Source organism: Coffea eugenioides, chromosome 11, assembly GCF_003713205.1.
Source record: "Coffea eugenioides isolate CCC68of chromosome 11, Ceug_1.0, whole genome shotgun sequence".
In the NCBI taxonomy this organism is placed as follows: Eukaryota; Viridiplantae; Streptophyta; class Magnoliopsida; order Gentianales; family Rubiaceae; genus Coffea; species Coffea eugenioides.
Window position 1 is genome coordinate 25,862,211 of NC_040045.1, and position 14,805 is coordinate 25,877,015.

The 14,805-nt window shown below is 34.9% G+C and overlaps 1 protein-coding gene across 1 annotated transcript; it reads left to right on the plus strand.

Annotated features, from left to right (window-relative positions):
* Positions 1-3,991: 3,991 nt before the first annotated feature.
* LOC113752138 (probable disease resistance protein RF45) lies at positions 3,992-10,470 on the plus strand. Its single transcript, XM_027296271.1, has 9 exons — positions 3,992-4,782; positions 4,990-5,063; positions 5,920-6,044; positions 6,129-6,197; positions 6,361-6,606; positions 6,722-7,361; positions 7,446-8,096; positions 8,969-9,044; positions 10,387-10,470. Exons 1-9 carry the CDS (start codon positions 4,054-4,056, stop codon positions 10,468-10,470), a joined length of 2,694 nt encoding a protein of 897 aa, XP_027152072.1. The 5' UTR covers positions 3,992-4,053.
* Positions 10,471-14,805: the final 4,335 nt, after the last annotated feature.

The window sequence follows — 14,805 nt, forward strand, 5'->3', positions numbered from 1 at the left end:
AAATTTTTTTGTTTTCAATCATTAAAGAGTTAATTAATCACCCAGGCCATTTATCTTCCATATAAAATTTGTATTCAGTCCAGTGATCTTAAATCTTAGGTTTCCTTGCCTTGTTCAACTGCTTTCGATCCTGATATGCAGCAACTTTTGTTTCAGACAAATAACTTCATCAATGAAATTAACTTCTTGAGTAATATGATCATCCTCATGAATCCCCTACCCCAAAAGAAGTCCATTCCTGAAGAATTAGGGACCTTCTGCCAAGACAAACTACTTCTTGCATGCTATAGTATGATGAGCAAAAATTTGAGACACATATTACAGCTATAATGGGAAGAAACCTTCACTTGTTAAGTTTGACGTCTAAACTTCTTCGTCCCAGGTTCATCACATAATATGCATGTGTCTTCATTCTGCAACATCTCTTTGTTTGGCAAATTTGAGCATTACTGGATAAGGTATGATGTCTTGCTCCTGTGCCAACATAAATCATTCCTTCAAGGGTACTGTCCATGCTTCATATACAGAGAAATTTTAGCGATCCAGCTATGCTTCTAAGCAATTTGCTCTTAATCATGAAGTGCATCACTCATCGCCAGACTCTTGGATGCATGAGGTCAACCAATGTGGTGGAGTAGGTATTCTAAGCATCTAGAGCTCTTATATGAGGTATATCCAAGGATGAACAACTGCAGCTTTACTGCTCTACAAATTTAGGTGATTCAGAATCTATAAGCGGTCTTACAAATGGAGTCTAGGCTTCAGGAAATCGGTTAGGTTATCCTTAGAAAGCATATCCAAACAGTTGCTCTAAAAATCAGAAACCTGCGTTCATCATGTAGCAGCACGACACAGTTTATGCCCATATTAGTGCATGCAATAGATTGAAAACAGGTCTTGCTTATGATCATAAATAGGCTAATTCTCGAGGCTATTAAATGTTGAACAGCCACAATCTGAGGCATCTATAATCTCCTTACAACCTTGGATCCCTCAACTTCCATGGGGAACCACGGCAAACCCATCTCAACTCCTAAGCAAATTGTTTGCCAGTAAGACCAGCTCATCCAAGATTGCGATAAACTCTAAAGTTGGAATGGAAACGGTAAGTGGGACATGGAGAGGCAAACGTTATATGGCAATATATGTGAAAAAACTTCCATACCTTATGTAAATTTTGAAGGCAGTGAAGTCTAATTTTGTTAATGCTATGTACGAAATACTAATACTTTGAAGGCAAAATTATTGAAACTTTAAATTCTTGGGATGCAGCCCACCCCCCACCCTCATGCTTCCTCTGCATGTATGGCCCAAAGAAAGTGCAAAGACAATAGCAATTTCCACTTAAGGCTTCCTTTCAACACATAGCAATTCAAACATATCCAAGATCTGACACCAAAGAACATTAGGTAACCAAGGAGTAATAATGACGTTGATCAAGTTTTGCTCCCTGCTTTGGAGTCTCCCAACTAGACTAGGTGCTTTACAGGAACTCCTGATTCAGCGCATTTGAGAAACCAAAATGCCTTAAGACAAGGGTGCATGTATGAATCAAACCGTTATGACACGCATTCCCATCATAACTAACATATGCAGGAGCGAAAAAGACTACATAATTCATTACATTACAGATCCTCTTTTGCAAACCACTTTTTAACTATTCTGCTATTTTCCAGAAATTAAGGAAATAAATTTAGCAGAAATCTGTGGCTGTCTGCCACAATTGTGTCCTCATTATATGCACAAAGAAGAAACTTTGCATCAATTTGTAGATGAGATAAGAAGAAAATTTCAAGCAGTAGGAAGAAGACAAAGAAACCATGGGACAGAAAACATAATACAAACGAAGTCGTCCTTCCAAGGTCCTATAGACTGCACAACAATAAGTATTTTTTGAGCTCCATGAAGTTTACATTTATAAGACTACCTAAGCACAAGAAGGCTTTCAATAGCTATGGACATAAAGAAATAGATTAAGATACAGGAAAGCCTATCCAGCTTTTAGTCCACCAGCCAAACAAAAAAGATGGAAATTTCAAACTCTTCTAATCTATCTAGAGATGGAAGTATTATCTAAAATAATAGATGTGCAACACATTAGTCCAAATACTTGCATAAACATCAATTTCCAAATCATTTGTTTCCAATCAAGTCCCAAAGTTAATCTGCAACAGCTTCTGTGTTGCTACATTAGCATAACCCACACAAAAGGAAAACATCAAGGAAAATGCCTGTCCTTTTCCTTCTTTTGCGCAAGGTGCATATTAGCTAAGAGTCCATAACTTTGTAGTTATTGGTACCTTGATGCATATTAAAGACGTACTTCTGAGGTTTCTCTAGCAATTTTATGTTGTAAATGGGTGTGAACTATTTAAGCTTTTCCTTTTATCTCTTTATCCTCTGTAGTTCAGGCAATTAGACTTTGGTAGAATCTGTGTTTTCTCACAAGAATAGGATGGTTAAGAAAGATCAAACTCATTCAAATTGCTTGAAGATGGATATGGGATTCCGACAAATTTGAGGCTACTGTGTTCAGTGATTTAGCTCTGTGGTTTTTTAGCCCTAAATCTGGATGTCTTGCGGCAAATCCAATTTTCAAAACCATTTACCCATAGATTAAATTAGATGGAATAGGCGCGATGTTATGGTAGTTTGATTACCAATTTGAAATGGGAAAAAAATGAATAACCAAAATACAATGACGACTATATGAAAGTCAACCAAAATGAAATTCACGTTGCCAAAAAGAGAATGCATTGTACCTTAATGATTAATCAATAAATAATACCAAAAAAAGTTTGCTTAGGGATCAAATTATTTTCATGAGTGCCTCAAGAATTCATATAGAAATTAACTTCGACGGTTGTGGAACCATTGGCCAAGTAGTGTGCTTTAGGCAAATAAGCGTGTTTGAATTATTATTCTTTTGGAGTTTTTGTAAAAAGAATATACTATAACAATTTGATATATTTGAGAGTGAAAAGATGATTAAAAAATATATTCATAGAAAAAGTAAAATTTTTTTGGAGAAAAATTGCAGTCCAAATGAACATTAAATTTTACTTGGACATGAACTATCCTTTCTAAAAAACTTGAACTTGGCAAGGGCCTCGAGCTGGGGAGTATGTGCCCAACACCAGCTGGATTCGGATTTAGATGATGGATTAAAATCCAAGACCCAATTTATGTGGACTAATCGGAAAAACTGTTAGGGTCTTTATGTATTATCATTAACTTGACAAAACACAGCGATTATGAAAGTAAAGTATAAACAGGATAAGAAAATGACCTTTCAATTCTTTTCTTTCCCTTCATGTGATAATTTCTCACAAAATAATCTTTCAATTTCTCTCGCATCATTTAGCAATACTATTCTCGTAATTTTCATCTATTATTGTGAAACTTTTTAGCTGTTAATGTTAAATATTTTACAATTTTTAAGATACACAAAGAGCTAGAATTGATTGTAGATTTAGTTTTGATTTGATTTTTTTTATTTTTGCATTGCACTAGCAATAATGCAAGATGATGTTCATACGCAAAGCCAAAGAATTTTTCTTTTGTTTGTTACCTTATTGCGGAGGGGGAATAGAATAAAGCAAAAGTTGTTTATATGCAAAGCCAAAGAATTTTTCTTTTGCCTGTTCCCTTCTCGTAGACAGGGAATTTTTTTTGTAGAGGTGGAATTAAAAAAGCAGAAGTTGTCTCTCTTTGGTAGAGGAGGAATAAAATAAAGCAAAAGTAGATAACATGTCCTTGTCTTCACATAAATCAGTTTCCGTTTGTAGAGGGGCAATTAGAAAAAGTAAAAGTTGTCGTCTTCAGAATCAGGGAATAAAAAAAAAAAAAAAGCAAAAGCGACATGTCTGTCTATGCTGTGCTGATAACATGTCCTTGTCTTCACATAAATCAGTTTCGAATAACTGCCATCAGCAGAAAACACTCTTAACAACACCAATCCTGTTAAAGCTTTTGCTACGTAAGAGTAAAACCATCTCATCTTTTGCTAGTGAATTCCATCCACTGCAGAGTAAAACCATAATCTCATCCAAAATGGCAGAAAGCCTATCCTCAATCCTAACCTCTGCATTGCAGAATATAGGTAAATTGGTTATTGAAGAAGGAAAGTTTCTACAAGGCGTTAGCGAGCAAGTCAGTCTCCTTCGTGACGATCTCAAATGGATACAAATGTTCTTAAGATATGCAGATACGAAACAGACTGCAAGGGACGCTATACAACAGTGGCTTCCTGAATTTAGAGTGGTCGCTTATGAAGCAAGTGATTTGGTTGAAGATTATGCTTTGAGGGTTTCAATTTCAAGCAACAGAGGCTTTACGCGTGCTCTAAAGAGGACTGCTTGTATCGCCAGAGAAGGTTATGCCCTTCATGATTTGGGCTTAGCGATTCAAAGTCTCAGAACTAGGATATCTAATCTCACCAAAAATTTTGGCCGGTATGTAAATTTAATTGCCAGAACGGAGGAAGGAGAGTCGAGTGCTCCATCCAGGCAGCAACAATTAGGGCACACTTACTCCGTCGTGGCCGACGAGGATGTGGTTGAACTGCCTGATGATGTTCAGGTGCTGGTTGACTATTTGCTGAATGAGGTGGCAGAGCGTAAAATAAGCGTGGCTTCGATTTTCGGCATGGGAGGTATAGGCAAAACGACTCTTGCTAGAAAGGTATATCACCATGAAAGATTGAAGCATTATTTTAAAGGTTTTGCTTGGGTTTGCGTGTCACAACAATGGCAACCAAAAGATCTCTTATACCTGAACAGAGCAATGAGATTATGACGAGCGAAAAAGATAAGCTAGCGAGGCAGCTTCGAGAGCACTTGGGAGCTAGGAGATGTTTGATAGTCCTCGACGACATCTGGTCAACAGATGCTTGGGATAGCCTAAAAGATGCAATCCCAGTTTCGGAGCGTGGAACCAAAATTTTGCTCACAACTCATATTAGAGACGTGGCGGTACATGTTGATCCAGATGGTTATTGCGTCTTTTGAAACCGGAAGAAAGTTGGGAGTTGCTACGCATGAAATCATTGAGGGGGAGAAGTGGTGAAGGTAAGGGAGAAGTGGTGAAGGTAAAATCTTTCCCCTTTATTCATATATATATATATATATATATATATATTGACATACTATAATGGAATATGTAATATTTATATAATAGAATCGTGACTCTGTCAGTGAAACGCACATTTAATATTAGACAAATATGTAATTCTTCTTAAAATTCATTCTCTATTTTTTCTAAACAAATGAATGTTTTAAATTTGCGATAAGATACATGTATATTTTTATTAGTTTTAAAAAATAAGAAGTAAAGATTTTGTGTTTTTGTATTTTTCTATTTTTCACCCTTATTGCTAACTATAAGATTTTAAATTGATGTTTCACTAACCATTATGGGTTTCAAATCGCAGTAAATATTGGGTAAATATATTTTTAGCGTGCTACATATTTATATGTATGTCTATCCAAAATTGTCAGAAGAGCTCATAAGGAATTTTAAACATTTAAAGATCAGAACACAATATTTAAGAAGTTTTGGATTTCAAAGTGAAATGGCACACTATAAAGAAACATGGAATTACCTACGAATTTTTAGTAAGAAGCTTTAGAACTTCTTACCAAAAAGAACGGGGGTATGTTTAATAATCACAATAACTACGACCACTTACTGGCAATAAAGGATAGATCTGTCAAAGTCAAAGTTTCAATGGGTCTTGCTCCCCGACTTCTGACCCAGTCTTGTCGGTTTCATGCTCCACCACAGCCATAACCCAATTCCTTCTTCCCAAGTCTTTCTTGGTTTCTGTTTCCGCTCAACTTTCCTCTCCCCGGTTTCTTTATTTACCTATCTCATGCTTTTTATTTTTCTTTACATTTGTTATTGTATTTTCTTAATTAGTGTTGATGGATTTTCAATGTTCTTGACGTGTTATTTTCTGATTTTCGTTGCCTCTTCATGGATTTTAGAATACCGGAAAGCTTGTTGTGTCGTTGGATCCGAGTTGAAGCTGGATGACTCAGATGGTTGTGGCAATTTTTTGAGTCTCCGGGTTGACTCGGACCGAGTCTGAACGAGTCACTTGCAGTTCATGTGTCTCCAATGAATAGGAGACCCATCTCAGAATGGGGAGCTCCATCTTAATGATGACTCATCTGACTTGGATGAGTCTTTCAATCGTGCTTAGGATAGCCTTTTTCCAAGACTATTGACAAGTCTCAAGTCTTTGGATTGGGAGACTTATCGGTTACTATCAAGTTTTTCGTATAGTTGTTGCATGATGCTTATGAATGATAGATGCGTCATTGTTGATATTAATTCAGTTTGTTTAATGCTACACAGGTTGTGAAGATTTGGGCAAGATCGAAGAGTTAGGGAAGGAAATGTTGAAATACTGTGGGGGTCTTCCATTGGCCGTGGTGGTTTTGGGTGGAATTCTTAGAACTAAAAAAACCCTCAAGGAATGGAATGAAGTGCATGAGAATATCAAATCCTATCTGGCTAGGGGAGAAAAAATTGGGAAAGAAGGAGAGGTGCAAAAGATTTTAGCTTACAGTTACTATGACCTCCCTTGGCAACTAAAACCATGCTTCATTTACTTGGATAAATTCAGGGAAGATTCCAACATTAGAGATATTTGAAAATGATAGGAGGGAACAAGAAATAATGATGGAGGTTGCAGAGCGTTACTTGGAAGAATTAGCAATAAGATGCATGGTTGAGATTAAAGAACATGAGGAGGGGAAGCTTGCAGTAACAAGGTTCGAGTCATGTCGGCTTCATGATCTTATGAGAGATCTGTGCTTAGCCAAGGCAAAAGAGGAGAATTTGTATAAGCTGGTCGATCGAAGTCCATCACGAGATTGTCCTCCTGCAACTGAAGCACAGTATGGTTTAGTCCTTCATTTGCGTCCAGAGGATATCTTTCAATACAACTTTCCGCCAAAAGAACAAACTAAGCATCTTCGCTCATTCTTGTGTGATTCGTTGGTAGCCGAATGGGGATATTTTAATCCAGGGGTGAGAATAATGTCCCAGGTCAAGAATTTGAAGATGCTTAGAGTTTTGACAATTCTATCCTTCAATATGGCCTCCCGAAGTTGTTATCTCAAATCACCTATGAAATATGTCGGTAATCTTATCCATTTGAGATGTTTGAGATTGGGAGGTCGGAGAATAAACTTGCCATATTCCTTGGGCAATTTAAAGTGCCTGGAAACTCTTGATTTATCTGGTAGTGATTATACTTGTAGAATACCGAATGTGCTATGGAAATTGAAAGGTTTGATATATCTTTATCTTCCAGCAGAATGGGGGTGGTGGGAATCTCAGCCTAAACTGCGGTTGAGCAAGCAGCTGGAGATACTTGAATCATTCGATAACAGATTTTGCTAACCTGAAGATGTATGCGAATTATCGAATCTCAGATTTTTCAAAGCAAATGTGTATAAAAATCTCAAGGACCTGGAACACATCATCAATCATGTATCAAAATTGGACTGCATACGCATTAGCTCACTTACAATCAATGACTTTGATTTTCGCAGAAACAGGGGTTTGGATGTTCTTTCAAGGGTGTTGTTTAGTAGGAATATTCATGAATTAGAGATCAACGGTAATTTATGCAAGAAGTTACCAGATTACCAATCCCATATATTTCCTGACCTTACTGAATTACGGCTGTTTGACACTAATATTGAGGAAGACCCAATGGCAACACTTGAGAAGCATCCTAACCTAAGAAAACTGATACTTGGGCAAGGTTCATTTCTGGGCCAAGAAATGATCTGCCACTCGATGGGATTTCCCCAACTGAAACTTCTCGGGCTTTTTCAATTGGGTTACTTGAAGCAGTGGAAAGTGGATGAGGGAGCTATGCCCAAGCTCTCAACTTTAGACATTACGGCATGTAAAGAATTGGAGATGATTCCAGATGGGTTGAGATATGTAACCACCCTAAAAAAGGTATCTCTTTGGGGCATGCATGCAGAATTCAACAACAGAGTTATAAAAGAGAATGGTCAACAAGGAGAAGATAATGATAAAATAAGCCATGTGCCTTCGGTTAATATCTCCAGGTACTCTTTTTCTCCTTTTACTTTTTTCTTCTCCAATTTTTCTCTTTTTAATATTCAATTTACGGTTCTTGAAATTCCCTTTTTCTTAGCAATCTCAATTTTGATAAGCTTCACCAACGTCATTCAATATTTTCTTTTGTCTTTTTAATGATTATTGTGTTTTTTATAACTTTTTTTTCCTCTTCGGAAGAAACATGGTCATAGTACTTGCTCTGTGAAACAGGATCATTCAATTTTGTCTTTTTTGCAGGCGGTGAGGAAATAAGTTCATATTTGAATGCATTGCGTTCCAACCTGTAAGGTAAAATCAAAAGATTTTCCTTATTTCCTCATCCGTGGAAATGGGTTGACATAATCTCTCATAAATTAAATTTAATGGATTAGTATGTGTTACCGTCATATAATGTACTCATCAACAAAAAATGTTGCATGGCGTAAATAATGCCTAATAACTATTTAAACTATTTGTGCTTCCCATGTAATTGTTTTAGATTACCATCTTTATTTAATCAAATATCTTGGATTAAACTTAAAATCTGTTTAGCATTTGGTGATAAAGAAGAATCATGTTGCCTTCAAGTCTTATTGATATCAAAACCAACAATAAAAGAATTCAGTCAAGACTATTTACTTTAATTTGTAGTACAAAATGACATGACATGTTTGTTGAGGTGGCATTACCTACATTGCGATGTCCTTAGTACTTAATACAAAAAGCTAACTTATAGTTCATTTTCACACATTATACCTTTGTTTCACTTAGCATAAATAATGCAAACTTTGGATTTGAAAAAAATTTACTGAACAAAAAATGTCTCCGTTGTTTCCATTGTTAACGTTCTCTTATTGAGCTGCTTTTAATTTGCTTGAAGTGCTGTGCTCTGTACTGTTATGGATGTTGGTTTCATTTCCTTGCCAAATAATGTACCATGCCCTGCATCTGGTTGGGTTATATGATAGTGCTATTTGGGTAGCTATTGAGTTGTTTTTCAATTGGGCGCTGGTTAATTTACTTCCACTATAGTTCTCTTCTCTGAACTATTTTGGGCGCCGGTTTTATTTTCTAACCAAACAATGTTTGACATGGTTAATTGAGAACGTCGTCTACTTACTATCCCCAGAACCAAACAATTTTGTCCTCCCTTGATTTTTTTAATACCTTCCCTTGTTGTCTTATTTGTGTGCTTTGACTTTGTTTTCCCTTTTACTTATTCGAATTTTGGTTTGTTTGGCCTCTACCTAATTTAATCAAAAGAATTAGATTGTTGTTATTACTTTACTGCAAAAGTTTAGTCCATTCCCATGCACTGCAGTTTTGTTTGGGTTACCAAATGATGATGCATTTGGCAGAACTAACGTCACCTAAGTTTGGGTAAATTTTCTTTTATTCCCTATAATTTGGTACTTTATCACATGACCCCTTTATAGTTCAAAAATCTACATATAACCTCCTCATGATTTGGGTTAAAGTGTGTCCGTTAGTTTTTTTCATTAAAAATAATGATTAATAGTAAACAGTCAAAGTCAAACTAATAAATTGACAAATTCACCCTTTTACTACTTTTTTATTCTTTTTTTTCTTTTTTCTCTCTCTCTTTTTCTTTTTTTGAAAAGAGAAGAGATGATCTTGAAAACCTATACTTTCGCCTACAAAATCATAATTTTCTCCAAATACAAAAGAGATGTAAGAAAAATATAAATAAATAAATAAATAAACAAAAAATGCCAAATCTTTTTTTACTCCGAATATCATTATATGTTTCTAAACCCAAAAAAAAATTTCTAATTCTTATTTATCTATATTTTTATTTCAATATCTTCTTTTTATATTTGGAGGAAAAAAAGAAGTAATGAGTGTAAAAATTTGTCAATTTATTAATTTGACTTTGACTTTTTACTATTGATTGTAAGTTTTAATGGAAAAACTAACGGTAATATTTTAACCCAAATTATGAGAGGGTTATATATAGGTTTTTAAACTATAGAAGGGTAATGTGGTAAAACACCAAATCACGGGGGTGTTAAAAGATAATTTACACCCTAAGTTTCCGTGTTCTTATTACTTAATGGCAAAGGGCTATCTCATAGTTAATTTCCACACGTTATACCTGTGCTTCGGTTATCTGCTGATTCAGCTAACTAGCATAAATAATGCACCAAACACTATCTACATGGATAGTTCTATTGCAAGCTTGGCTTTGAAATAAACGTCTCCATTATTTCCATTGTTAACATTCTCTTTATATGTTGTTGCGGCTTTCCATTTTGACTGTCATCTGGCATTCTCCAGCTTACTATGGCAACGGATGATAGGTTAGCAACTACACAATATCTTGATGACTATACTTGTGGATACAGAAAGCCAATGCAGTAACTACATTTCTTGCATACGATTATTTCAGTCGTCCGTTTGCCTGTTGGTGACTGCTTGTTTTCATTTATGATGCCATGCTTTATTTGTGGCCCCTTGCTTGCATGATATTATTGCTTATTTACTTCGATTAGTAGCTGAAGATTCTGAACAATATTATTCTGGAAGTGATTGTTCTGTATGATAGTTAACCATTACTTGTTACCGTTGGCACTGGGTTAGCACTTAGTACATGCTAAGTTGCTAAAAATGCCGCCAAAAAAAAAAAAAAAAACTCAACATTAGAAGAGCGATACCGGGGAAGGAAGAGGCGGCGCTGTTCAATGAACAGATGGCCTTGTTAGCCGCGTATATCCCAAATATCAACGTAAATACAAGGGCTATATAGCCTATGTACAAATGTGACTTCTGTAAATATATGATCCCTGTTGCAATAGTAACCAGTTCTACGTATACAATGCATATGCACCACAAATAAACATACTTATCTAGGCTACCTCATGCAGAGCGTGAGGCCCCTCTACAACAAGTTATCCCTAGTTCCTAGCTACTAAGTGGACTAGAGCTAGATAGAGTTGGGATTACCGCAATCCCCCATTGAACTACAAAGTCAGTGTTTCAAAGTGATATAGTTTGGTTATCTATTCTTGAATTTTGTGAGACTACGTAATAACATGGGCAGAAGAAACATAGGATACTCTTGCCTAAGTCTAGCTTAAGTATTCCCTTAGACATGTTTGTATGCATATCAATGTGTCATTTTAATCTTTCCTTATTCTCAAAATTTTTCATGACATTTTTAGTTGTTGTTACTCCTATTTTTTGTCTAAAGTATATATCCATACTTGTTTTGCAGTGGATGGAGAAGTTGATCAACCCTCAGCTTCAAGTGATCCTCTAGTTGCCTAATTATAATTATACCAGTATTTTTATTTGCAGGATTGCTACATTTGGGCTGAGCCCTTTTTTTGGTGTGGTTTTGTGTTATAATGTTGTTGAGTTAACATTTCACTGCATTCATAACTGTCTTGTAAGAAAAAAGAATTACCATAGTTTGCTTTTCTTTCTTTCACATCAAATTACTGATGACAATGGGAAGACAAAACTTTATCTAAACTTCTCCTCACCAAAGACGTGGAAATCAAAGATGATGAAAATAAAAAGAAAAGAAAAGCATTAACTGTCTTATCCTTTAACGTTGCTGATGAGTTCTTGTTTAATGGCTAAGATTGAAATCTCACAAAATAAAGAGTTTAGATTCAAATCCTTCTTCCCTCTCCTCTCTTATTAAATTCCACCCTCCCCTATTTATTAAAAACAACACTAACAATAATAATAATAATAATAATAATAATAATAATCTTGTAAGACAAAATTTGCAGCGCTTTTCATGTAATCATTTGTACATATAACATATTAGTCGCTACATAAATTAGGTCTTACTCTAGCCTGCAACTCCGGTTACATCCACGTTGGTGTTGTGGATCGGATATTAGTTTGATAGACCTATCAACTAATGTCAAGCTCTCAGATTTAGGGCATTCAAAGAATCAGTTAATATATAATATGGTATACTGTAGCTTGAATCGTGAATGCATTCCCTCCAAAGTCAAACTTCTTCCAGCTTAGAAAAAAGAAATATCATTTATAATGTGGAATTTAGGCCCGTTTGATAAGCGAGTTTTTTGGATATTTATTTAAAACTTTACTCTACCTTATTGTAGAAGTTGTAGAAAAAAATTTTGAAATGTATAAAATTTTGAAAATTTTGAAGTACATAGTTTAAAAATTTTTGGAAGTTTTTTGAGGTTACTGTTGCTAAAGTTGTTAAAAAATTTGTAGCAGACAAACTTGGCCAAAAACTTGCTTGCCAAACAAGACCTATATTTGGAAGACAAACTAATCATGAGTTATTGTAGTGACATTGACAAAAGTCGGTCGAAAGAGAATCTATCTTCATTAAATATAGAAGTAACTATTTGATGGGCATAGAAACCACCAAAAACAAAGTACCTACTTTAAAGATCTACCTTTGAATGCAATAGTAAGTAGGGTTGCGTCCACGAAAATTGGCTGATTCATTTCTTTGCAAAAACAACAACTAAAATGAGGGGATTTTGAGAAATTAAATTAAAACAATTTAAAAATAATGAAAAGTCAAATAAAAATAAATTAATAATGTGCAAACTCTTAGTCAAAGGATTAATTTTAGTTTTGATTCATTTAATTGATCATTGATGCAAGGATAAAAATCATCTACTCATAAATAAATTGGTTGTGGTTGTTAACAGAGATTTTAACAACTTACTTCTCCTTACTGTCTCAGTAATCACAATAGGCTCTGTGATTACTTCCGTTCTTGATTAGAGAATCCTAACCGGGGGGGAGGGTTGGGTTGGGCAGTACAGGGGGAGGGAGTGTAAGTGAGAGGTCTCGGGTTCGAATCCTCCTGTTTACACTAAAAAAAAAAAGAGAGAATCCTAACCAACGGTCTCCTAGCCGTTTGTCATCACAACAACCTTAAGTGTTTTTGTGCGGTAAGAGGTGAAAAGTTTGATTCTTACCTTTCATCACTTGCCACTAATATGGGTTTCTTCAAATTCAAATAAGTGCATAGTGCATCTGTCTGATTCGATGGTAGTTCAGTTCTCGTCGATTCTCCTTGGCCCAATTGGACCCTCCTTTAGATAGGTCAGAATAGGAGCAAGAGTAAGAGTAGTGTTGAAGTTGCCGATTGACCTACTCTAAATAAGCTCTTAAAATTTAATTTATCGATGGCATTAGTTATTAAAGAAGTTATCAATTCTAACCAACAAATAGTGGCAAGTTATCTAATCAGACAAAATAATCATCTTGAGAATGAGCAGAGAATATATAAATACTTGTGAATAGATGAAACAATAAACCTAAATTTGATTTCATAGTTGATACGAATAGATGAAACAATAAACCTAAATTTGATTTCATAGTTGATACAGAACCAAAATTTCAATTATCTTTCAACTAGAAAAGCAAGTAACAAAAGAAGAATGCCATAAAATAGAAAAGTAGAGTGGCAAATTATTTAATCATGCAAAATAATCATCTTGAGAATAAGTAGAGAATATATAAATACTTATAAATTGATGAAACAATTAAATCAAATTAGTTCTCGCAGTTGTTGCAGAACAAAATTTCAATTACCCTTCAACTAGAAAAGCAAGTAACAAGAGAAGAACACTATAAAATGGAAAAGTAGAGTTAACAAGAAAGAGGAAGAGAGAGCTGCTCAAAAAAGGTCCCCCTCCAAGGCTCTCTACTCTCCTCTTGTAAGGAAATGTCTATCCTTTTATTTTTGGAATCCTACTCTAATAATACTACTTCCTAATACGACAAAATAAGACTAATTGGTCTATCAATAGGAAATAAAAGATTTATACTAATAAAGACTCAAAGTCCATCTCTAATTGCTGAAAATAAGGAACTAACATCGATTTTTATTAGGCAAAGAATCGAGACAGCGTCTCCTAAATTTTTGACTTCACGGCTTTTGTAGACGTACGTGCTCACGCTTTATAATGTACAACCTTTTGGAAAATTCCCTTTTAGACTCTTTTTTGTTTTAAATTCCTATAAATATCATCAAACACAAAATATTAGTAGATTTCATCAATGAACACAAGCTTTTGCTTCTTAAGAGATATATTTATAAATAAAATATATAGCTATCTATCTATCATTGTGCGTCTTAAATCAAAGAAGGTAAAGAGGGGCTGTGTGGAGTAATCTTGCTCAAGCACTTGATGCATTCTTCATGACTTCCTAGTGGATCCTCTATTTACCTAATTGAGTTGGTAGTTTTTTTGTTATATGAGCTCGCTTTTGTGCACTGCTGCATTTTAGCAATCCGTTATTTTTGCTTATTCTCATGTAGAGTTTTGACAATGTTTGTGAGTAGAAATACAACCGTCTTTGTAATAGCTTGATCCAACTTTCAATTTTTTTTTCGAGTAAATGAGTTGCTGTAATTCTTTTGGCCCTTCACTGCAAAGCTACATTAATCAGTCAAAGCTTCCCTTGGCTGCACCATGAAAATAATGAATTGAAAAGCGAAAGCAGTACTAGCAACAATAACAGAAAATCATTTTTTCAAACAAAGCAAAATTCAATCTTTTTTCAAGAAAACAAAAGGTAGAAAAAGGAAAATGATGATTTAAAAGCTTAAAATTGATATTGTTTGAAGTCAAAGTGATTTCAAAAAGAAATTGGATGCAAGATCAAAGTATTATGAAAAGATAAGAGAAGAGCAGCATTTGTTAAGAAAAAGAATGGATAACTTGAATAATTTTCTTCAAAACA

Bases quoted from the DNA above. Each gene is read 5' to 3' on its own strand.
- LOC113752138 (XM_027296271.1), top strand. From the start codon at position 4,054: ATGGCAGAAAGCCTATCCTCAATCCTAACCTCTGCATTGCAGAATATA. The intron at 5,064-5,919 runs GTGAAGGTAAGG...TTTCTTAATTAG, and splicing joins ATCATTGAGGGGGAGAAGTG to TGTTGATGGATTTTCAATGT. The intron at 7,362-7,445 runs GTTGAGCAAGCA...ATCGAATCTCAG, and splicing joins GAATCTCAGCCTAAACTGCG to ATTTTTCAAAGCAAATGTGT.